The 23,824-nt window shown below is 39.5% G+C and overlaps 1 protein-coding gene across 1 annotated transcript in view; it reads right to left on the minus strand.

Annotated features, from left to right (window-relative positions):
- The window catches only part of PTPRN2 (protein tyrosine phosphatase receptor type N2), a 721,223-nt gene that overhangs the window by 19,161 nt on the left and 678,238 nt on the right, over window positions 1–23,824 (minus strand). Inside the window, exons 16-19 of the mRNA XM_075827406.1 lie at window positions 22,858–22,931; window positions 13,103–13,180; window positions 9,187–9,306; window positions 8,189–8,355 (exon numbers count right to left, since the gene is read on the minus strand). Of these exons, the coding sequence (XP_075683521.1) occupies window positions 8,189–8,355; window positions 9,187–9,306; window positions 13,103–13,180; window positions 22,858–22,931 (439 nt within the window). The remainder of the gene's footprint in view (window positions 1–8,188; window positions 8,356–9,186; window positions 9,307–13,102; window positions 13,181–22,857; window positions 22,932–23,824) is intronic.

The raw sequence follows: 23,824 nt of genomic DNA on the forward strand, positions 1-23,824 counted from the left end.
TATTCAACCTTCCCCCTATACAGTGATCTGCTCTTTGCTCGGGAACCCCAGGTTGCTACTCGCAGAATAGTCCCCCTTGGCAATGGCCACCTAAACAGGTGTAGTACAAAATCAGCAGACAGAATAAAATTTCAGGTATAGAAAAAAAATCAGGGTAGGGGGAAGAGGTTCGTCACAGGTTACAAGCAAGAAGGCAGGCCAGGCAGCAGGCAAGTATAGTCAAAGGTACAAGCTGAGGTCAATCACCGGAAATCCAACAAAGTATAACACAGGGTGTTACTAGACCAACTGAGATGAACGGAATTGCTCAGACAATGGTAGAGAGGGGGGGGGGTCCTGTTATACCATGGAAAAGCTGGGTAGTTAGTGCTCGCTGGCCCTTTAGGACCAGGGGAGTCAGTGTGCACATTAGGAAGTGCACAGGAAGAGATCGACAGTGAGGGAGGCCGCGAATAGCAGAGAGGGAGGCAGGAATGCGGCATCGGCCAGGAGCCAGAGGACACCGCGGCGAGGTGAGTATACACCAGTGGGGAGCAGCTGTAGCAGCGGTGGCCATTACAATACGCTAAAACCTTATGTATTTCGTATGTATTAAAACATGAGGTTTGGAGCTTTTTTGGACATTCTAGCTACTGATCTCAAATGAAGGAATCTCAGTTCTATTAAAATAATGTGATTTGGAGCAAATCTGGATCTCATAGGAGCGTTAACCACATGAGACCTTTCTGGCCACAGCTGGCAGTCCACCTCATGACTGAAGTATTACTATAACAAATCAAACAATATTAAGTTATACTGTATGGTCCTAAGAGTGGGGACAGTGGGACTGTGTACAGAAATAGCAAAGCCGAATCTGTCATTGAAATGTTTCTTCTAGGCACCATGATAGCACACTGAAATAAGATCGTATTTATGCAGCCCTATAGAATACCATAGATAACACACTAATATCACGGCACAGTGTGCCAAAAGATGACAACAAATTCAGTTCTGCTTTACTGACAATCTCTGCTCTGCTAGATAATGTACAATTTAGCACAAACTTATCTCCAGCACATGATCAGATTCCTCATTTTAGAATCATCCTTCACTAATTGGATCGCTCTTTCAGGACAGGTTAACAAAATGATTTTTTTGCCATTTTTTTGAGAGCTGGAGCCCAATATACCTGCATAATAATGTCATGAATGCAGTAAAGAGTCATATATATATATGTATACAAAATGAACACACCCTCATCTTGCATTGAAACCCTCACTTGGTCGGTTCTCATAAAGGATTATCATACATAACTTGTGTGATTGTATAAATTCTATCGTCCTCCCCTGCAGCCTGGGACGTGAAAGTTACACCTCAGTTAAGCAATTATGACAAAGTATTATCCTGAATCGGAATGTTTTAACGCCTTAGAATTACAGTAACCTGAAATTCATGCAGTGAAAGCTATGAAAAACAAAAAAAACTCTTCTACAAGACATAAAGGGGTTTCTAGTTTTTTATACTGTATAATATATCTAATATAATGAATAGTTCTGCAATGTTCTATTTTACTTTGTGTTCCAATCCATAAACATTTTCAAGATAATTGTTCGCTGTCAGTGAATGGAAATATTCTTCTTTACATCCAGTAGCTGAGAACCTGTACAGGCTTTATACTTAGGCACTGTTCACATTAACTTTTTTTGCAGGCAGAAAAAAGTCTGCCTCAGAATTCCTTAAAAAAACAGCTCGAAAAATGCTCAGAAACGCCGATGGCTTTTTCTGCCTCTCATTGATTCAATGGGAGGTCAGAGGCGGAAACTGCGGCGCGAAAGGATATGCCGCTTTTTTTTGTACCGCGAGCGGCAAAAAGCTGCTTGGGAAGAAGAATACCTCTGTCTCCCATTAAAATCAATAGGTAGCGTTTTCGGCCATTTTCTGGCGCTGTTTTGGACGTAGTTTACGCGACAAAATCAGCGCCAAAAAACTCAGTATGAACTGATCCTTTGATAAAACTCACCCACTTTGCTGCTTATGTAATCTGCTGCTTATTTTCCATCCGAAATTCCGGACAGTAGCAATTTCGTTACTTGTGGACAAGCCCTAAGGCTGGGTTCACATGGGACGGAAATGCTGCAGATTTTCCACAGCGTATGTATCTGTAGCATTTCCACAAAGTTTCTGCAGCAAAATCCGCACGTGTTAGGGCATGTTCACACTCGAAAACAGCTCCTGATTTTCAGACATCGCTATGTATTTTACGAACGTTATTGAAGCTGTTTTTCAATGGAGTCAATGAAAAACGGCTCCGAAAACGTCCCAAGAAGTGACATGCACTTCTTTTTCGCGGGCGTCTTTTGACAGCGACGCCTAAAATAACACCTCGTGGGAACAGAACATCATAAAACCCATTGAAAGCAATGGGCAGATGTTTGTAGGCGTAATGGAGCCGTTTTATCAGGCGTAATTCGAGGCGTAAAACGCCCGAATTACGTCTGGAAACAGTGCGTGTGAACATACCCTTATTTGTAGATTTTGGCGCGGATTTCACCCCTTCTACATTGAAAAGGGTGAAAAATCGCAGTAAACATCAAGAACAGAATGAGCATGCTGTGGAATTGAAAATCTGCAGCATGTTCTAATTTCTATGCGGAAAATGTTTAGCAGCATATAAATGAGACTTGTCCTCATGGCTCGTCCTGTAATCCGCTGCGGATACTCTGCACGGATATTTCCGCATACCGCAAGGAAAATCTAAAGCCTTTCTGTCCCGTGTGAACACAGCCTGATTGTGTCATTTATAACCAAGAGGTAGCACACAGGTCAGCTGAGGATGGCCCATGAGGCTAGCTAAACATTGATTTGTGAAGTGAAATAGTGATCGTGAAGGGCAGATATTTCTGGAATTCCTGTCAGACATTCATTCCATTGAATAACAGATTCTGCGGAAATGCTGAAGATTCAATGCCGAAAATCCACAGCATTTCCTTCCGTGTGAATACCGCCTATGGTCTGATTCACACGGCCGTGTTTGGTCCGTGACATATAGACCGTATGTCGGCCGCATTTCCCAGACCGAGCGCAGTAATCTATGATGCTGGGAGTCCCTGCCTCCCCGCGGGAATACTGTCCCATTCTGTAATCATGTTTTTAATATGGGACAATGTACCCACTGGGAGGCAGGGACTCCTAGCATCATAGATTACTGCGCTCGGTCCGGGAAAATCCGGCCGACATACGGTCTATATCTCACGGGCCAAGCACGGCCGTCTGAATGCGGTCTAAGGGCATGCTAACACGGAGAGTAAAACGGATGCATTAAGCTCTGAAATACAATTGAAATCACCTGCTTCCCATTGATATTAATGGTAAAAACAGTGTAGTTCATACGAGGCATAACTTTACGCCAATGTTTAAAAAAATGCTGCTAATAAATACGGCTTGTAAAAAAGTCTTACTTCTTGAGGCGATTTTAAAGCAGATTTTTAACATTTTCAATGGACAATGACAAAAGCGTTTTGAAAAAACACTTCAAAAACGCTTGGAAAATCTGCTTCAAAACTGCCTTTAAGGGCTGAATCCTTTTGAAATTAGCCTCGTATTTTTCAGCTTCACACATAGGTCGTGTGAACATACCCTTAGGGTGAAGTCACATGTGGCAGATTTTATTGCAGAAATTTCTGCAACAAAATCTGCCCTGTATGACTGCAACCTAAGAAGCAAGAACTGCATGCTGGCATTAGTAAAGGAGCCACATTCTAAACTTTTTTTTTAAATTTATTTATTTCTTTCAGATTTTATGCATCTTCCAGAGAGACCAGAGAAGAAAGGATTAATGTTATTGTTATAAGTCAGTGACAGGCAGGCGGCCTCGCACACAGGCAGATAAATGGATTTGCCCAAGACCACAGTGAGCACCAGTGACAGAGGCAGGAATTGAACCAATGACCTTGCGCATCAGAGAACAGTTCCTTAACCAATATGTCACATCTTCTCAAAAGGCTTTTACAATTCTCGAAAAATGAAAAACTCATAGACATTAAAGGTCAGCACTCTCCCTGCATAACCCCTATTATTTCTGTGATATGATGAGCAGAGGCTGCACGTAAAAGCCTGGCACAAAGCAGTAACGCTGGCTGATTATGTGTCAAGTACCGTTCTACACCATAATTATGTGCTTTTACTGTATGTACCATTTACAAAGTATGTGCACTACATCGAGAACAGTTCACTTCTTCCCTATGCAACTTCTACAAGACACACACTAGAAAACCTTCTACGGCATTTAAAGATTCCTAATTATGTGAAATGATTTCCACAATTTTCTCCGTATGATATCAAGTATAATTAAGCAGTGCATACTGATATACAGAATACACATTTTCTTAAACACTTACCATTTTCCCAATTTGTTCTCATGTACAAAAGTAGCAGAGCTGACTGCCATTTTTGTTTCACAGTTTGGACATTGTAATAATCTGATTTAGGATAATTTTCGAATATTCTATTTGCAGTCCTATGTAAAACATACGGAGGTGTAGCTAGCAGCGCTCTAACTCGCACGTGTGAAAGAGGAGCTCTTTGCCGCTTCAGCAATATTTGCATTATAATTAGCAAGTGACCCACCCCTTTCCCCCAAATTACGTTCTAATAGACTGTCTATACCTTCTCCCCCTTTCCCTGGATGACGAAGGGCTCCACAAGGAAAGGGACAGTTCAACATGCTAACCCAGCAGCGGCCCAGCTCTCTGCCTCCGACACGGAACATGGAGAACTACAGGTTCCTTCTCCCTCACAGGGACAATCAGAGGTCCAACTTACAGAATTTCTTGTATCCGGATCTCTGGTAAGCCCACTGCCAATAGTGCAATCCCATATGTTTAGCTTGGTATCTTTACCCCCATCATCCATGGACCAGGCCGTGGTTGACGTGGTCACTGAGGCCTCAGTGCCAAATCCCTTGGCAGTACAGTGGGTCCACACCATCCTCTGTTGGAATTGCAACAGTCTCTTATAGTTACGGGCCCTGCGACAGATTTGCTAGTTGCCAGTGGTTAGGCAGACCAGACACGGAGGGTTATTGATCTTATCTCCCAAGTTTAATTTAAATGGGATGATCAGACTCCTCACAGAGCAGGGTTATTGCTCTCCCTAGATTAATAGAAGGTATTTTATCCCATCAGTTGGGATTACCTCTACTTTCTCCTGCGCAGTTAAGGTACATCCTTCTTGTCCTTCCGCTCAGTTTTATATAGGAGTCCGATGGTCAGGGTGGACATTAGAGCATACGTCTCTGATATAATACAAGGCAAGGCTTCCCTCTTTCACCTATACTATTGATTTTCGCCATGGAATCCCTCGCTGACTCAATATAGCCCCGACATTTGTGGTATTGGACTCACTGTTAGGTTCACTGTTTGCAAATGATTTCCTGTCCCCTTAGCATGCTTCCCAATTGGTGCCATATGATGCAAAAATTCACTGATATTTCAGGCTGGAGCTCAACCCTTCCAAATCGGATGCCCTGAAAATCTATTTTCCGAAAAATGTTGCTAAATTGCTCTTATTCAATTTTGACTTCAAATGGAACCTGGAGAAGCTGACCTACCTGGGTATTGTTCTAAATCCCACTATAACTTCACTATATTTGTCCAAATTGCCCTTCCCTATTTAGAACTACATGGGAGAATTTTCAGAAATGGTCCACACTCACTGTATCCTGGCTAGGTGGGAAAGTGTCTCTAACAATTAATATTTTTCCTAAGTAGTTGTACACATTTTGGACCTGCCAATTGGCATCCCACCCAGGGCCCTAAAGCTCCCTCAGGCTGACCAGTCTGAGCTTTGTCTGGGGCTCCAATGGGAGAAGGGCTGGGATCTCAACTTCATATGCCATCAAGAGAGACTGGGTATGACACACATCACTAAATATTATCAGGCCACTAGATTGCCACAACTTACCCAAATCCATCTGGGCCCCGAGGCACCCAGTGGGTAGCAGATAAGGCGGCCGCATGTCCAAGTTTCCCAATGGACCTCCTCCCCTGCTCTTTTCCTAAGGGCATGCTGGCTATCTTGTGCACTTTCCTTTTCTCACAAACTCTCTACGAGACAGGCTACGTTTGAAATTCCCTCTCATGTCGACATAAAACTGGCTGCATCTGTCTTTTGTAACCCATATTAGAAGTATAAATACTACCATAACATTTCCTCTGTGTTTAAGATTCACTGCTAAACACAAACGTACAACTACTGAGGTAAAGTACTGACCAAATCTGAAATGAGTGAATAATGCCTTAACATTCACCAACAGCAAACAGAAATCTTGAAAAAAGTTGAGGAATTGATGCAGAAACACTGTTATTCTGACACAGGGCTCCAAATCCCTTTCATAGCCATAGTTAATGTTAATATTCTGGATGCCTGCAGTCACCACAAGAGGGAGCTTGGTAGCTTACTGTATACATATTTATTTATGAGTTGTATGTAAGCCATATGCAGTAAGCTCTTAAGCTCCCCCTAGCTGCGGCTGCAGGCAGTCAGAATTGTATTATGTAACTCTATGGCTGTGTGAAGGGAAGCTGGGGATTTGGAGCTCTGTGTCAGAAAAATAGAGCTCCAATCCCTGTACACATATATAATAATATTAGTCAGCAGACAAATTTGGAACTAAAAACAAAATGATGTTAAAATCTTGACATTCACGTTAAAGCCTATGTTCTGCATCAAACATCCTGACATTAATAGGTCACCTACTTGGTTTGAATCTTTAATCTTAGTCCAGCATCCCCCTACTAAAATTATTTATTCTACGTATAAACTTTTATTATGTGGATTTCCACCTTTTGTCATATATAAAATCTTGGGAGACTGACCTTGACATGGAGCTTACGGATACACAAATAAATGCCATGTTCTTGGCTCCTAAGTTAGATTCCAGATGTGTTAGAGTACAAGAGAATGCCTTTAAAGTTCTTACAAGATGGTATATGACTCCTGAGAAAATTAACCGAATTGATTCAACCTACCCAGTTACCTGTTGGAAATGTAGAGGTGATAGGGGTACATCTAGTCATATGTGGGGGTCATGCTCTATTGTCACTCCACTTTGGAAAGAAGTATTGACTGTTGTTAACACAGTCTGTAAATCTAAAATACAGTTTAATAAAGAAATCAGCCTTTTACATTTATTCCCCGAAGGCAATAAGGATGGAAACCTTAGATTGGCTAGACATTTATTAATCAGGAGCCCGGCTGCTCTTGTCAAAATTTTGGAAAACATCCCACCCCCCCCTCGCTTTCTGAATGGAAGTTGAAGGTTGATAATATCTACCGTCTTGAGGAACTAGCACACGGGGAGACTAAAAATCATATCAAATTTAAGGCCATCTGGAAGAACTGGGGAGTTTATAGAGGATTCTCTCTTACTGGATTAATATACTTGTAATATCGGACTGGACATGACTTACATTCCATTCTTGTTTTTGGGTACATGCTCCCCCCATCCATCAGTTTTCCATCCTTACCCTATCCCCTCCCCCTACATAGGTTTTCTTTCTATGTTCACCCTCAGGTCTTAACAGTATTAGAAAAGTTTTGAAATGTCTTTTTCATAAGAATTTAAATCTTTTGAGAACAGCATAATTGTAATATACTTTGTAATAAATAGACTATCTCGAATACACATTTATTGGTGTATAGGAAAATGTTTACATTAGATGTTTATCTTCTGGAGATTTCCAGTATTTCGTTTACATTGACTGCAACTTAACCTATTATTTGATTGTCATTATGGTAAACGCACTTTATGCATTTTTGTGATTCTGAGAAGTATTTTATACTGTTTATATACTGTTTATATTACCTTTTTTGGAAAACAATAAAAACTGTTTAAAAATAAATAAAGCCTATTTTCTGTAGGTACAGATACAGATAGCACATGTGCGCACAGCAAAAACGGAATAAATATCTAGATTTTGCAATGACATTATGCTTCAAAAATACTTATAGTATTACTATGAATGATAAAGTTATATTTGAACACACAAGTTTACAGACTCAATTATAAGGAGGAGTATATATTGTGAAATAAGAAATCAGCCAGGTCACTTTAAATGTGTTATAATGATACGACATAGGTATAATAACAAAATCACAGCATGGTTATGTAATTATTGGATACAGGAAGGTGCAAAGAACAATTCTGTACCTGCGAAAATCTAGCAGTGAGCGCGTTGAAGTCGGCACACCATGGTCATTCCAGTTGAGGAAGTTAAACTGGGTGACGGTGCGGGTTTCGTTAGTCTGTAGATTTTTTAGATAGAAGCTTCTCACAAGGAAATCTTCACACCAGATATGTTCAGACACAAGATTTACCTGTAAGGGATTGGAGTCATAGGGCACAACTTAAGAACATTTACAAACATCTGCTTCAGATTGCTTTACAAAAATCTGTCCTCTCTAGAGGATTCCACACGTGGCAAACTCATCGCTGCTCCATATTAATCAAAATGAAGGGCTTTATTTATAGAAGCCTCTAAACCACTACAGAAAGTGGAGACCCGCTCACATCCCACTTCTGCTTGTCACAGTTCACATCAGCTTGGAGCCTCTGAATACATCAATTTGAAATTAAGAGAAAGCAGAGAAAGATATCATCCAGTATATCTCTAGAAGCTTTGTCTTTTTATACGATTGGTTAAATATGTAATATCTATCTATCTATCTATCTATCTATCTATCTATCTATCTATCTATCTATCTATCTATCTATCTATCTATCTATCTATCTATCTATCTATCTATCTATCTATCTATCTATCCACTTTATATACCTACTGATGCAATATCTTCCTATCTACTTCATATCATCCTTTCAACCACTTTCATCTTCCAAACAGCTAAACATAATTTTTTAAACATTCCCCTCTTGTTGCTAACCTACAGCCAAATGTAGAGGGGCAGATAAACTGGAGTAACACATGACTTCAGGATCGGACTACACATAGGTTTTATTTGGAGACCCAGCTGTGCATTGGAGCTGTATACACTAAATAATAAAATAAGTTTATTGAATTATTTTTGTATTGATTTTTTTTATTTTCGATTCATGTTTTCAAGGAGCAGAAAAAGAAAAAGTTGCAAGAGTGCACATAGTCCTTATGATGTTAGCTATTAGGGAGACATTAGGTAGTGAGCGATAAATACCTCGTAGATGTGGTAGAGGTTCGAGCCTTCGTCGGGCCAGTAGTGGTAACACTGTTTGACTCCATTCTCTGCTAGTGAAGTCAACATCACGATTACAACGCAGCCGTTTTCCCATACCATCTGTAGACAAAAGAGAGACACACCGTGGCCACACTGCAACCGCTTAATTACTGCGTGACACGTGTAATTACAGCACTCAGACGCACAATCAAAACTCATTCCATTCAGTGCAAATTCAAATTTCATTTTCATTAGACACTTTTTCTCTGCAGCTGCTTCCAAATCCCCAAGCACCACGCAGCATTTAGAAAATATGCGATTTAAATATTTTCTCTTTGTGGAAATTGCCAGCATGAGCAGAAGGCAAATACCACAGAATTCAGGCCTTTGATATAGGTCTTGTGTATTATTAAGGGAACAGCCGCAAAATGCAGCATTAGAAAGAATCAGGGAATATTCAATCTTATATCGTTTTTTCATAACCAAAGTTTTAAGGCTTTTATTGTTCTTTGAAGCTACGGATGTAGCAGCGTTGAATCGGACATTTAACCCTTCGGATTGGCATCATTTTGTGCATTGTGATAATGTAGTGAAGTTACCGTCTATCACAATTAGTTGTGCAAAAAGCTCTGCCACATCTGAATTTTGTTCCTATCTACAAATAATATATTCACAATGCAGCTGTAATATAAATATTCAAATTCAAAATATAGTATTTACTGAAATAACACCGTACAGTCTTGCATTTCTAAGATATAATCACAAGTTGCTGTTGCTAGATCTAGTATTCTAAATGTGTGTCGCCAGGAGCTTGAAAGCACCGTGATTCTCAATAAGCCATATAAGTAGAGGTAAAATAATACTCAACTGGGTGCTAGAAATAAGAACTGGCAGATCTAAAAAGGTTGAGTATAGGCACTATTACACGGGCCAATTATCGGGCATATGAGTGTTTATATGAACACTCGTTCCTGATCATTGCCCTGTGTAAACACGGCAACGATCAGCCGATGAACAAGCAAACGCTCCTTCATCCGCTGATCTGCACTTTTTGCAGCATTAAAAATAATCGTTGTCGGCAGCACATCTCCGTGTGTAAACAGATAGATTTCCTACCGACGTGATGAAAATGTATAGGGACGAATGATCGTAGTAACCTTGCTGTCTCGTTGATCAGCGATCATTTTCAAGGCCCATATCGGGCCATGTAATATGACCTTAATATTTATATTCATGAATACCTGGAATTAAATTTTAATCATACCTCATTTTGCTATCTGACAACCATTCTGTTCTGTCTATTGTAACCAGTCTTTTCAATGCAAAAACTTCTTACCATAGTGCAGTATGAGTAAAGGCCCTGTTACACGGGCCAATTATCGGGCAATCGAGCGTTCTTGTGAACGATCGTTCCCGATCATTGCTTGTTCATCAACTGATCATATAGTTTATGCTGCAAGAAATATTATCGTTGTTAGCAGAACATCTCCCTGTGTAAACAAGGAGACGTGCTGTCGACATTATGGAAATATATGAGGACAAGCGATCGTAGTAACGATCACTCGTCCCCAAACATGGCTGCTTGTGAAAGGAGCAAACGAGCGCCAATCACCGAGCTGTGTCGTTGATCGGCATTCGTTTACACAGTCCATGTCAAGCCCTGTAAGAGGACCCTTACTTACAAGTAGAAAATTTGATGTGCTCATAAAACAAGCATCCGACATGATTATAGTATTGTCTTATATATATCGTTGTCTTATATCTTTGCCAAAATGATCATACAGACATGTCAGAAACTAACATCAATTAGGGGAGCATGGGCCGAGACTATCACCTCAGAGATTTTCTGGTGTGAATGACCTCCAAACAATGATTCTTTTATCTATTTAGCACTTTGGTTATTTATGTTGGCACATCATAATAACAATAATTTTGCAACAATGTCACATATTTATTTATGTGTTGTAATAAATATCGACATAGCTATAAGTGATGATGTCACTGTCACAAAATTTGCCAAATCACTTTAAATGCATTAGAAAAGCAGCTCTGAGTAGTATCAAAGGACTTAAATATTGAGAACTGTTTGGTTGACGGGAATATATCAATAAGAGGTTATCCTTTATTCACCAGGGTTCCTAAAACTGTTAACTAGGTGGAATGTGACCGGTTCTCAGAGTCAATGTATGGCATGATAGGAAATAAATGTGGCCACGCAGCAGTAAGTTTACCTAGTAGAAATTTGTTTAAACTATTGGCAACTATGTTTTGTTGTTTCTTCTGTATTATTTATAAGACTGAGAAAATCTATAGTTCCTTGGGTGTCTACCAATAAAAAGACAAACTAAATAAGCACAAAACCAACCTCAATATCCTGCATTAACTTGCAAACCTTTGATGCAATACAAGAGATACAAACATCCACATATCCAGCAGTCACTTGTCATTTATTATTCATCTTCTGCTGTTTTAGGAGGATATTTTCAGTTCTTCACAAAAGCATAAAAGTTGTACTAAAGCCAACTAAAACACTTAAAGGGAGACTCCAGTAAAACATATTCACACGGTACAATGTGATTTCTATATTGGGGTAGCAGAAATGTAAAGACTAATTTTATGGGTTATACGCTTTTACACATGAAGTACTATTATGTTCTTTATTTGGATTAAAGGCCATTTAAACCTTTGATGGCCATTTTTTTTTAATAAACAGGTCAGTCAGTGTGTTTGGTGTAACTTTATAATTAGTCTTTATTAAAAATTTGTTGAACTTTTTGAGATACAGCTGTTCTGTATTCTGCATACAGAGTGCTGTATGTAGAACTAAATCCTGTTCCTGTCAGGACCGCGGAACTGACGGGTTCAGTGAAAGTAGGTCCTGCGTGTCTCTGACGCGCAGGATCCACCTGTAAACTATCACATCTACGTTCAGAACTTAGATGTGATAGATTGCAGGTGGATCCTGCGTGTCAGAGACACGCCGACCCGCTGTCATTGAACTCGTCAAGTCCGTGGGACTGACGGATTCAGGTCAAAGGGAAAGATTCAGCTGCTGTGTATAAAGAATCCAGAGCAGTTGTATCCCAAAAAGTAAAACAAATTTTTAATAAAGACTAATTATAAAGTTACACCAAACACACTTAGCCTTTAAGCATAAGACGCCGAATACCATCAATAGTCTTTAAATTGATACAGGAGGATTTTTGTCAGGATCCGCTGATCACCTTCCCGTCTGGGAGAAAATCTATTGACCCCTTTTTATCTAGCAGTCACCACCTTCCCTTAATATGTATACTCAGCCAAGGCAAACAAGTACTTTAAGGTGGGTCATAATTGCTGACAATACCACAAAAAAAATATTTTTAAAGTGTATATGGAGTAGTGTAATCTACAATCTTCAAGTACATTTTTTATTATTGTGTAAAAATGTAGAGCATTTCACTTCTACAGTATATGCTCAATATTCTACACAAATCTTATATGTTGAGAGTTACACGCTAGAAATGAAATGTTAATGGGGTTGGAGAACATTGAGATAATAGAAAGGGCTCCACCACTGAGGACCTCACACTATTAGATACAACCAAAAGCCATGTGAAGCACAACTTTCTGCTCAGCATGACCACCAGGGTCCATTGAGAACTATAGATGCCAGTTGACATCCATGGACAATTAATTATATTTGTAGCTGCAGAACACTCTGTAGTACGGAGCGACACGGGGTCCCTGCAGCTCTGTACTAAGTAGCCGTGGCCATATGGTGATCCGTACGATGCCATATTACGAATTAGTCTCTTTTGGATCCCCAGATTCATATGGAATCCAATAGAAAAAAAACCCTTGTCTCCATATAAAATGGGACACATACGGAGGTACAGTAATAAACATAACCGTAGCATATAAATAAATGATGTACCTGCCAGAAATCAGCCACAGTTGAAGGTAGCGGTCCTTGAGTTGCAATATAGGCTGGGTTTCTTGGGTCATGGTCCATCTGGAAAAGAAGAATTGACATCACAATTGAAATAAGGAATATGACTGTAGAATAAATAATATATAATTTGCTATGTACAGAAAACAGTACAGTAAACAGATATACTAAAAAATTACTGAAGATCTGCCTATGAACTAGAGGAATCAGAGCTGGTCCTCAGTGGTACCAGGACTATTGCCATCTATTATCTCTAATTAAGAGTGCACATACCATAGAGTCAGCACATATCGCTGCAGAGGGGGCCCCAAACTCAGATTGGTTCCATCCCTTTCCCTATGGGACCCTTCACAGGGATTCTCTTACGACAAACACTACAAAACTAGCAACAAAGGGAGATGGTACCAACCCAAGGGTCACACCACCCTTCTCTTTCATAAGTAATGAGAACTAACGAGGATGCAAACATGCACCAGAGTCTTCTGTCCTGAGATTGGGGTGTATGGTAGAACCTTTGCCAATTTTTTGCAAGAATTTTTAAAGGAGCATAGAATTAATGATAAAAGATCACTTTTTACTTCTGTGTAATTTTTATATTTATTGCTAATAAACTTCCCAGACCAGAAGAACATCTCCAATTCATATATATTTTTAAAGAGTAACAAATTCACAAGCCTGAAATGCCTCAACAGCGCATTCAAGTTTCCTGGAGAACTCAATGTGTAACCTATCAGATAATAAGTTTTTGCTGCTTGAAAAACATTCCGGATTTATTCTGTAATTGAAATGATATACTGCAATATACTTTACCACGAGCTGCAATTTATGTAGAAACAGAATAATTTTATGGAAAAGCACAAGAATGATGTCTGCTTTTCCAGGAATACAGTTTATATATTTCCTGCTATAGATTTACTTTTCATTTTCACTAGTATTTTTTACCTTAAAAAAACACAATTTCCCCTACGTTAAATAAAGGTCTTGCCAGAGTCTCCACATGAACCTTAGAAGCAGTTGTTGAATGATTTTTCAGGAACTTAAAAGAAACAGCGTCAGCCAATGGAAGCAAACTTCAAATAAAACCACGTGTGTTAACATGGTTTGGGTGATGTAGCAATAGTGGAATTCTGTGGATACACCCACTTTATACAGCGGTAATACAGATGTATTTTAACGTCTGTATTACAGCCACGAAACGTGGACCCCTGTGATTCTACCGAATTAAATTGAAATAATAATAGAAGACTATGGCGATTTAAGTTCGGGACAGTACACCTATGGTGTCAGGGTATTGCGGCCACTATATGGATACCTAAATGTGGTTGTATATGGAAGCAGCCTTACACCTGAACGTCAGAAATTCACAGTATGTGAATGTTTCTGAAGGCTCTTATAACAGGAAACGCTTGATAAAGTAGTGATAATGTAGTAGGCAGCCATTTTTCTGGACTTAATTTAAATAATTCCATTTAAAAACACTACAATAAGCTTCTTCCCAGCACAAATGGCTGCCTACAGAAAGAGGCATCATACTATATCAGATAGTCATAACCCCAGGTCTACCACTGTATTAGTATAAGGTTTGAAACCTGTTGTTGTTCCAATTGTGATAGTTGTTCCAGATAATAATGAAAAAAATAGTCACTCACAATAAATGGAAATTTATTTCTTTAAAAAAGACATGTATAATGAAACAACACGTGTCGCACAGGGGGTCACAGAAGCTACGCTTTTCGACCTCGAACTGAGGTCTTCATGAGGCTGCCTACAGAAAGAGGCACCATACTATATCAGATAGTCATAACCCCAGGTCTACCCCTGTATTAGTATAAGGCTTGAAACCTGTTGTTGTTCCAATTGTGATAGTTGGGGAGTGGACATGAGAATATGAAACAAGCCCTCCCCAAAAAAATGTTCTACTGTTTCTTGAGAGTAATGAATTCTGTTGCTTCAACTGCTCTTTGTTAACAGGTGGAGATCCTGAGGAAGGGATGTAGATATGTAATAAATGTTATGTTTGTATATCTATATATTGTAAATGCTTTCTGTCGTAGTAATGAACCTTTTTTTGCAGGTGACAATGATGGCTCACGTTGTCTTTAAAATGGGCGCCGGGAGAAATGGCCCGGACACCATTTTTTTGTGGTGACTTGCTGCGTCATAACAGTAGTGAGGACACAACCAGTGTGAATTCATTGCATGCCTGATGGACACGGTGCTTAGTTGACAAAAGGTGTTTGTTCCCACCTAACAGGTTTAGTGAGTGGGATGCGGCTCGTTGAGTAGCAGGAGTGCTGTTCTGCTGGCGTGAATTAGTAGGCCCTGTAGCCACAGAGAGGCCATGGATGTGGCGTGTGGAGCTGCAGGAGCCTCCCCACAAGTGATTGCTGTGAGAGAGACAGCATTGGATGTCATGGTTAGAAGTTGCCTGGGGCCTCCCCGTGATCAAGTTGCCAATACAGTGGATGGAATTTGTGGGGGCCTTCCCACAATAGTGACAAAGACTGCTGTAGACCAAGAGCGAGAGAAAGAAAGGGCCTGGATTTAAAGTGGATGTGATGCTATATCAGGGAGGAGCTCTGTCCAAAGAAACCAAGCTGGTGAGCCACTATTGCCGCAATGCCTGAAATTGCTGCATTGCCTAAAATTGCTGCCATTTTGCTGAAGCGTTAATGGGACTGCCTCTGTGTGTAGAAGTGCGAAGAACCTGGGCTTCTTGCTACTATCCTGCAACTAATCCTGCGAGGCCTTATCCGCTCCTGGCCTTACAACTGGATGGTTAGGGGGAAAGGACCCACTTTCAAATTTAAATATACTCTCAAATATCAAAATCAATATTAAATCTCTTTCTTTCTCTGTATATATACAGTAAAAATCTCTTAGAACCGACCAAAGATTGTAATGCAGTCAGGTTAAATTGTGTAATGCAGTCAGCAAACATGTACGGCACAAAAAAAAACCAGCCCTTTCATTCCTAGTCCCTAGCATGAATCCCCTCTAATTCCTAGTCCCCAGCATGGCTCCCCTCTCATTCCTAGTCCCCAGCATGTCTCCCTTCTTATTCCTAGTTCTCAGCATTGCTCTCCTTTTATTTCTGATCCGCCAGTATAGTCCCCTTCTCATTTCTGCTCCCAGCATTGTTCCCCTCTCATTCCTATTCCCCAAAATAGCACCCTTCTCATTCTAGTCTCGAGCATGGCTCCCCTCTCATTTATCGTCCAAAATGGTTCATCTCTAAACCTTGTTCCCCAGCATGGTTGCCATCCTGGTCCCCAGCATGCCTCCCCTCTCATTCATATTCTTCATTAGGGCTCCCCTTCTCATTCCGAGCCCCTAGCATTGCTTTCACTTCTCATTCTTACACACCCTCATGGCTCCCCTCATTCTTCAACCCAAGGCTCTATACTACATACTCATTGTTAACCTTGATACCCCAGTGGCAGTCTGAAGGTTCCCTAGCTAAGCAATCGCACAGTCTGTTCAGTGCAGTATGATGCGTGCTGCACACTCCCCTTCTCTGACAGCCTCCAGCTCTTCCCTTCTTTCCTATTACGCTGTGTGTTGCTGGAAGTACTCCTCCACCTGCACTCACTGGCCTAGCGATATGAAGCGCACTTGCATCCAAATGATTTGAAGTCCAATTTGTCTTTCCAAAGCAAATTTCTAAATGCCTTTAGAGGAGCATCTTTTATAGACTGTAATAGTAGGGAAAATAGGTCACGAAAAAAATTGTCTGGATATGGATTGGTCTTCTCTTACGGGTGGTCTTATGGGGAGGTTTCACTGTGTATATATATATATATATATATATATATATATATATATATAAACACACACACACACACTATATACACATATATTTATTCATTTTAGTTTTCCATTTTTGATCATTCCTCAGCTTTTTTGCCTTTCAGTGTATAATTATTATCAATTGATAAATGTATGTCTAGATTGTACAAAATAAGGTACACACTGTACATACATTTCAATACACACACAGTACACGCTCAGTGCAGAGCACATATAGGAACATATGTGCCCTTGTAGAATTGCCATTATGCTGTCATTTAAATGATATAAATGTGAGGAGCGGCTGTGTTAGGTAGTGAGCCAGCCATTCATGGTCTGTTAGACAGAAGTAGAGAGAATCAATGCTGATTTGAGCAGTGCTGTCAGGGAGCTCTGCTATCTGTTACATCAGAAACAGGCCATTCGTCGCCTTTTAGTGATAATCAGCTACTGTCAGAAAACTGCTTTCTGGAACGTGGCAAACATAATGATTTAGAACAAGGAAATATGCCATCTGCTTATGAGAACTAAATATAATTGCAGCTAAGCTATGAACATTTTGTAGGATGTGACACAATTAAAGTTCACCTATCGCCTACTGACTTGGAAATGGAAATGAGAAAACACATTTTACAAGTTTAAGATTCACAGTTTGCGAAAAGCTTCACAAACCTTTATCTATTATTAGATATGGGCAAGTTATTATCAATTTTGGGTGAATCAATTCACCTTTATCCAGTATTTTTGCAAATGAATGCAAAATATATCTTCCATGAATCTAGCAAACCCACCATTTGGTAGGCTGCAAGCTATACTTCTCAGCTGACTCCTATCTCATATGGATGATAAGCTTTATGCCATGCTTGAAGGATGACTACAAGAAGATCTATATTAAAGGGGTTCTCCACTTTGGACAATCCCCACTTGTTAGGAAGCACCCTTGACAATAAGTTGATCCCAAAGTGTCCCCCTGCTGGTACCCACAGCAATCAGCTGTAATCTGTAGGGGGAACATGGCAGTAAGTGCACAGTTTCTCTGCAGCGCCACCACAGGGGAAATTAAGCATTACACTGTGTTCATTCATATCAATGGGTTGTAAAAAGCGAGTGACGCTCTTCCCAGTAGACCAGAGTTCCTCAACCTTTTGTAGGTGGCAAGATACTTAAAAACATGACAGATGGAGTAGGGATACACTGAATATTAAAAGGCAAAAATGCATTAAAGTTATGACCAAGTGATTTTGACTTCTACTGTTGTGTAAACTGACAGTGATTTGGGTTTTGACCCTTGTACCAAGTTCTAGTAATGCTATAACCTCCCTGGTGCCTCTTGTGCACAATAGTTTCTAGAGGTGCCAACAGCTGGAGCGCCACATGCAGGGAGATCAAGGGCCACATGCAGCTCCTGAGACATTGGTTGGGGTACACCGCAGTAGACCATGGCCACCATTATTGTACTGTACAAGGATTATTAAACCTCAACAAGGTTAACAGCAGAGCTCTGGCAGGAAACAATAGGATTATAGGCCAGAGAAAGCTATGTATGACCCTAACCCAGACATTCGTTCTACAAGCAGGCGAGTCCTATAATAAAATATTATTATACATTCATCTTTTGAGAAACACACAGGTTAAATCTATAAACATGTATTACAGTTTCAGGCAATCAATTCATTCTGACCCACTGACGTTTTTGATGTATGAGGTGTATTTTTCCATGGAAATAAATAACCGCATGCAAAGAACTTAATTTATTACCCACTCATGGGTAATCTACTGGTAACAAACAACTAAATAAGCCACTGACTAAATTCCAGTTTGCATATAGCTATGATGGCCTCAAGCACCAAAAACAATAACTCATATAGACCCAGATCCCCTAATCTTCATTTTTATGACCAGTAAATTACCAGCTTCAGTAACTCAGCAGCAGTGTTAATATACATGGAGTCGAGGCCCTTGGCCCTATTCAGTTTTCATTTTTCTAGCAAAAGTAAGGAAATGAGAATTTACTAAAAGTTTCTCATAAAACCAACTAATTCTGTTATAACAGGGAACTGCACTGGGAACAAAGGCACACAAGCTCTTAGGCCAGTTACAACATTTTTGAGAATTTAAAGGAGTTGTCCAGATCAGAAAACCCATCTTCATTTAGAAATTCTGGGGCGATAGAAAGGGACTAATGTTCAGGATTCTCATTTCTTGGACTAAGTGGAGAGCAGTATCAAAGAGCGTCTCTCGCTTTTTACAACCCATTGATATAAATGAACACGATGTAATGCTTAATTTCCCCTGTGGTGGCGCTGCAGAGAAACTGTGCACTTACTGCCAGGTTCGCCCACAGATTACAGCTGATCGCTGTGGGTACCAGCAGTGGGACACTTTGTGATCAACTTATTGTCAAGGGTGCTTTCTAACAAGTGGGGATTGTCCAAAGCGGAGAACTCCTTTACTATAGATCTTCTTGTAGTCATCCTTCAAGCATGGCATAAAGCTTATCATCCATGTGAGATAGGAGTCAGTTGAGAAGTAGATTGAACATCAGCTCTGCTCCAACTCCCATTTAAATGTGAATGCTCCATAGGGAGAAGAAGAGAAGCTGCAGCAAGACACAACTAGCATATATTATACCCATTGTGCGACTCCATGCAATCCTATGGAACATGGCCTTTACTGAAACTTGAACCCCTTGGACTATGGCCATTAGGCAACACGCCCGAATGCAACTGCAACCTCAGCACCCCTCTGGTAATGCCCCCTGGCAAAATTGTATCATGGCACTAGACTAGTTATTATTTTGTAAGTCTAATTAAAATATGAATAAAGATAGAGTTATGAAAGTAGTTCATCTTTGAAAGTAATACTTTTAATGAGAAAATCCTATTTTAATATTAATTTGTGAAGAGATCAGCCACAGCAAAAATAAATAAGGTTAAATTGGGTTTCTACAAACCCCCGAGGAGTATAAATCAGAGATAAATGTGTGACTCAATTGGATTCCTAGAAGCACAGAAAAGCTAAATCAATTTGTGAATCAATGGCTAGTCAATAACAAGCTCATCAATAGTTCTTTATGTAGAAGCGAATGAAAAAGGACTGGAGGTTCATTCCATTAAGTGGTCTGATTAACACACAACTAAACGTCATCCTTGCAATGCTGTTATAGTAGACAGAGAATGTCTGTATATCGTATATTAAACTATTCACAGTTACAGGAGTGTAACTGTGAATAGTTTATAACACTATAATGTCATGATACTAATAGCAACAATTTCCCATTTATATCAACTCACTGCAAATACCTTAAATTTGTGACGTTAAGTTACGGAGGTGAATTTGCAATTAAAATGCCTTCTTACAAAGTAATGATTTTAGAAGATAAGCAGCCGAAACACATAAGAATCACTGACATTACGTAGCTTAAAGAAATAACTATTCAATTCTTGCGAAAAAAAAGTTGATGTCTTGGATTAGACACGTCATTGATGTCTTTTGGAAGATAACATAGGTGGATGTCCATGAATTGGTATGTCAGTGTCTTTTCCATCCAGCATTGAGAAAGAAGTTCAGAGTATTGACAAGTGCCATATGGTTTTGGGCGCATTACCAAGCGTAGGGGCCCTATCATGTCTGGATAGATGGGGGCCCTGGATTACTTTTCATTTCCTATCCTTAAAAGTGGTGCAATAGAAAATGCCTTTTGTTTTTTGTAAGTTTTTTGCAAGTTTATCAGGTACCCCAGAGGCCCCCATAAAATATAACAGAAATGCCCTGCTATACTGTAGGTGGGTGGCGAGGAGATATAATGATATATGCTAATTCACAATAATGCTAGCTGGTGCTATTTTACTATACAGATAAATAATTTTTACACTGAAGACCAGTAATTCCTAACCTTAATATCCTGGTAAAACCCCTGAAAAAAAAAATCCACTCCCAGGGAACCTCTCCATTCCTATCTCACAAAAACTTAATGTAGAAGCGAGTAGAGTATTCTATAACTCTAAAATTTGAACACTTTGCTTGCCCAAATGTCAAACATCTTTAATGAGGCTGAAATAATTTTGCCATCCCTACTGTAAAAGTGACAGTTCTTGCTAATGTCTTGCCGATTCTCTTTTGGGGAACCTTTGACCAGGTTCCAAGGAACCCAAGGGTTTCATAGAGCTCTGTTTGGGAGACCCTGTATTCGGCAGATCTCTTACAGCATGACATAATGATATACAGTTGGTGCCATCGCTGGTGGCAGGTAGTAAAATGCCGAGCTTCCGAAGCTACAGAGACTTAAGGGAGAAAAGAGGAATTTCTTGAACGGTTCCTATTTGTGAGGTGAAGTATGATCTGTAAGAATGTAGTGAATTCCTCAACCTGAGACCAGCGTTATTTGCATTCTGAATATAAATGGCCTGCTTTATTTTAACAATACCAGATTTTCTTAAACTACTGGAATTTCTTTATTAAGTTCTTTGTGACTTCAAAGTAACAGCTGTAGCTAAACTTATGACTTTCAGTGCTAAGAAAAGCACAATGGGATTAAAGCTGTGGGTGGCCAAGAGGTTTATCTAGTGACTCTGATCCTGTGAAAGATGGTTCTGTGACAGGGCCTATTCTATTCTATAGGCCGGACATAGAAGTACCGTCTCATTTGTGCTGCCTGACATCTTAGCAGCAGGCATTTGCCATTTATTAGAATAGGTAATGTACAGTGTGTGGTGTATCAAAATGGAAAAGCATTCAGTTCTAAAAAATGTATGAACAATTGCAAGGTAAGAATTTGCATTGTTCTTATTCATTAGGGTACCCTATAAACACCCTAACCAGTGGTCTATACAAGCGCTGAGTTTGCTGGGCAGCTACTGCCACCAGAAGTGACATGCTTCACACAGTTGCAGTTATTTTATGTTACACATATTTGCTGGTGGAGCACATTGGTGACGTACCATCAGCACTTCTTTTATATGCATTTTATTTGGGGAAGATAACCACCTATGTGGCAGGGTAAAGTTGGGACTGGCAGGAAAGTGTTTTTTGCCATCACTGTAACACTCTAGATTTTTCATGTTGGAAAGAGTGGTAGAGGGGTCTTCATAAAAATGGCATGTGCTAATTTATTTTAATGCAAATACGTCATAATACTGGTGGAATTGTATTGATACATCTCCCCAATTGTCTCCCTGGAAGATAAGGGTATCTGTTATCAACATCCTTATGAAATGTACTGATTCTCCTTACTGAGATCAAGTTGGTAGGGAGTTTTTAGGGCAATGTACTCTGGGAAAAAATATGCAAAAAAGCTCTTCTCCTTTAAAGGGTTATTGCAATCTTATAAGGTAAAGGTATATTGCCCTATAGGATATGCCTTCACTTTATGATACAACCTCTGGGATCCCTACCGATAAAATAAAGGGTACACAGCACTGATTTAGCGCTGCCTGCTCTTCCAAGTTTTCTCTGCACAGCAGCGCTCCAGACCACCTGGCTGTCCAGAGAACTGCAGCTGGCCACATTTATATCATTGGGGCCATGCTGAAATTCCTCGCACATCGGGTGGCCGGGGGCACCACTGTGTAGGCAAAATCATTGATGGGGAGGCAGTGTTAAAATCAGATTGCCAGCGATCATAAAGTGATGGAATAGCCTAGCGATATGTCATCACTTTATAAGATGGGAATACCCCTGTAAAGAGCCTTGAAACATGACTTCAACATGACAATCCATCACTACTAAAATAAACATATGCTTGTAAGTATCTGGTCTCCATAGATTAAAAATCTCAAATGCAACACAAATTGGAACACACACAAATTTACAAATTTAAAAATAAATAAAAATCCATCTCTATTTTTTCTGTCTGTAATCAAGTTATGACCAAAGCATTTCCAACTTGCTATGTAATTCCATCAGTAAAGGAGTGACAATATGACTTGCTGATAAGCACTGTGAATACTCACTATGGGACTGGCATTGATGTAGTCAGAATGCTCGTCGCTATTTTCGCCTTTCAGAATTATTCTGTTGTGGTCATCTGTTAGGATAAAAGAAATAATATGAGTAGGTAGTGTCATCTGTGGTTCATTTTTCCCGAGCCTCTTTCCTTTCAATTACCATTCATACTGTAGATAAAAGGAAAAATGTTCATCCTTTGATTACATATACTCTGGCAGAGTGTTTACCAAGGTACTTGCAATTATACAACCCGTATATGTATTCTGATCGAGAGGGCTTAATAAAACATACATGTGCTAGCACTCTATAAAGTCATTTATGTTTTTGCAATATCTAAAGTGAAGGTTTTTGACTGAAGGTTATTCTTTTATGGTATCAACATTTATGATGTTTATCAGAAGACCTAATGATGGCAGACATAGGATTATGTACATATATTGACAGCCCCAAATCTATGCTAGGGGTTATATTTATGTAACAATATAAAATTCTGTATTGTCCAGGAATTTTTTTTCCATTTGGATATGAGTAGTACGAGGCAAATTCTAAACCATAAAAATGTTGAGTTGTATTTATTCCCCATAAGATATCTCTGCTGGCCTTCTTTAAGGTTGCAACAAAGAGTTAATTATACAAATCATTAAAAAAAAAGTATCTGTAGCGTGGCAAGACATTTTTTTTTAGATACGTTTATTACAGTTGGCTACAAAAACAAAAACATAACAAAAGTAGAAAAAAATATGAAATGAAACAAAAACACAAAAAAGAAACACAGTAGTGTTATTGTAGGACATTGTGGCAAGACATTTTATCAAGAACTTAGATCATTGTGAAAGTGTGAATTGTTGGGGAAGCAATAGAGACCGGATAAGAGTTCGATTTTACTTCAACTCGTAAAACACAAAAAATACACAATTTCTGCTTTGTCTTAAAGAAAGTTATTCACAGAAATGCTAATTATATTAGCTTAAA

Source organism: Rhinoderma darwinii, chromosome 5 (genome assembly GCF_050947455.1).
Source record: "Rhinoderma darwinii isolate aRhiDar2 chromosome 5, aRhiDar2.hap1, whole genome shotgun sequence".
Classification (NCBI taxonomy): Eukaryota; Metazoa; Chordata; class Amphibia; order Anura; family Rhinodermatidae; genus Rhinoderma; species Rhinoderma darwinii.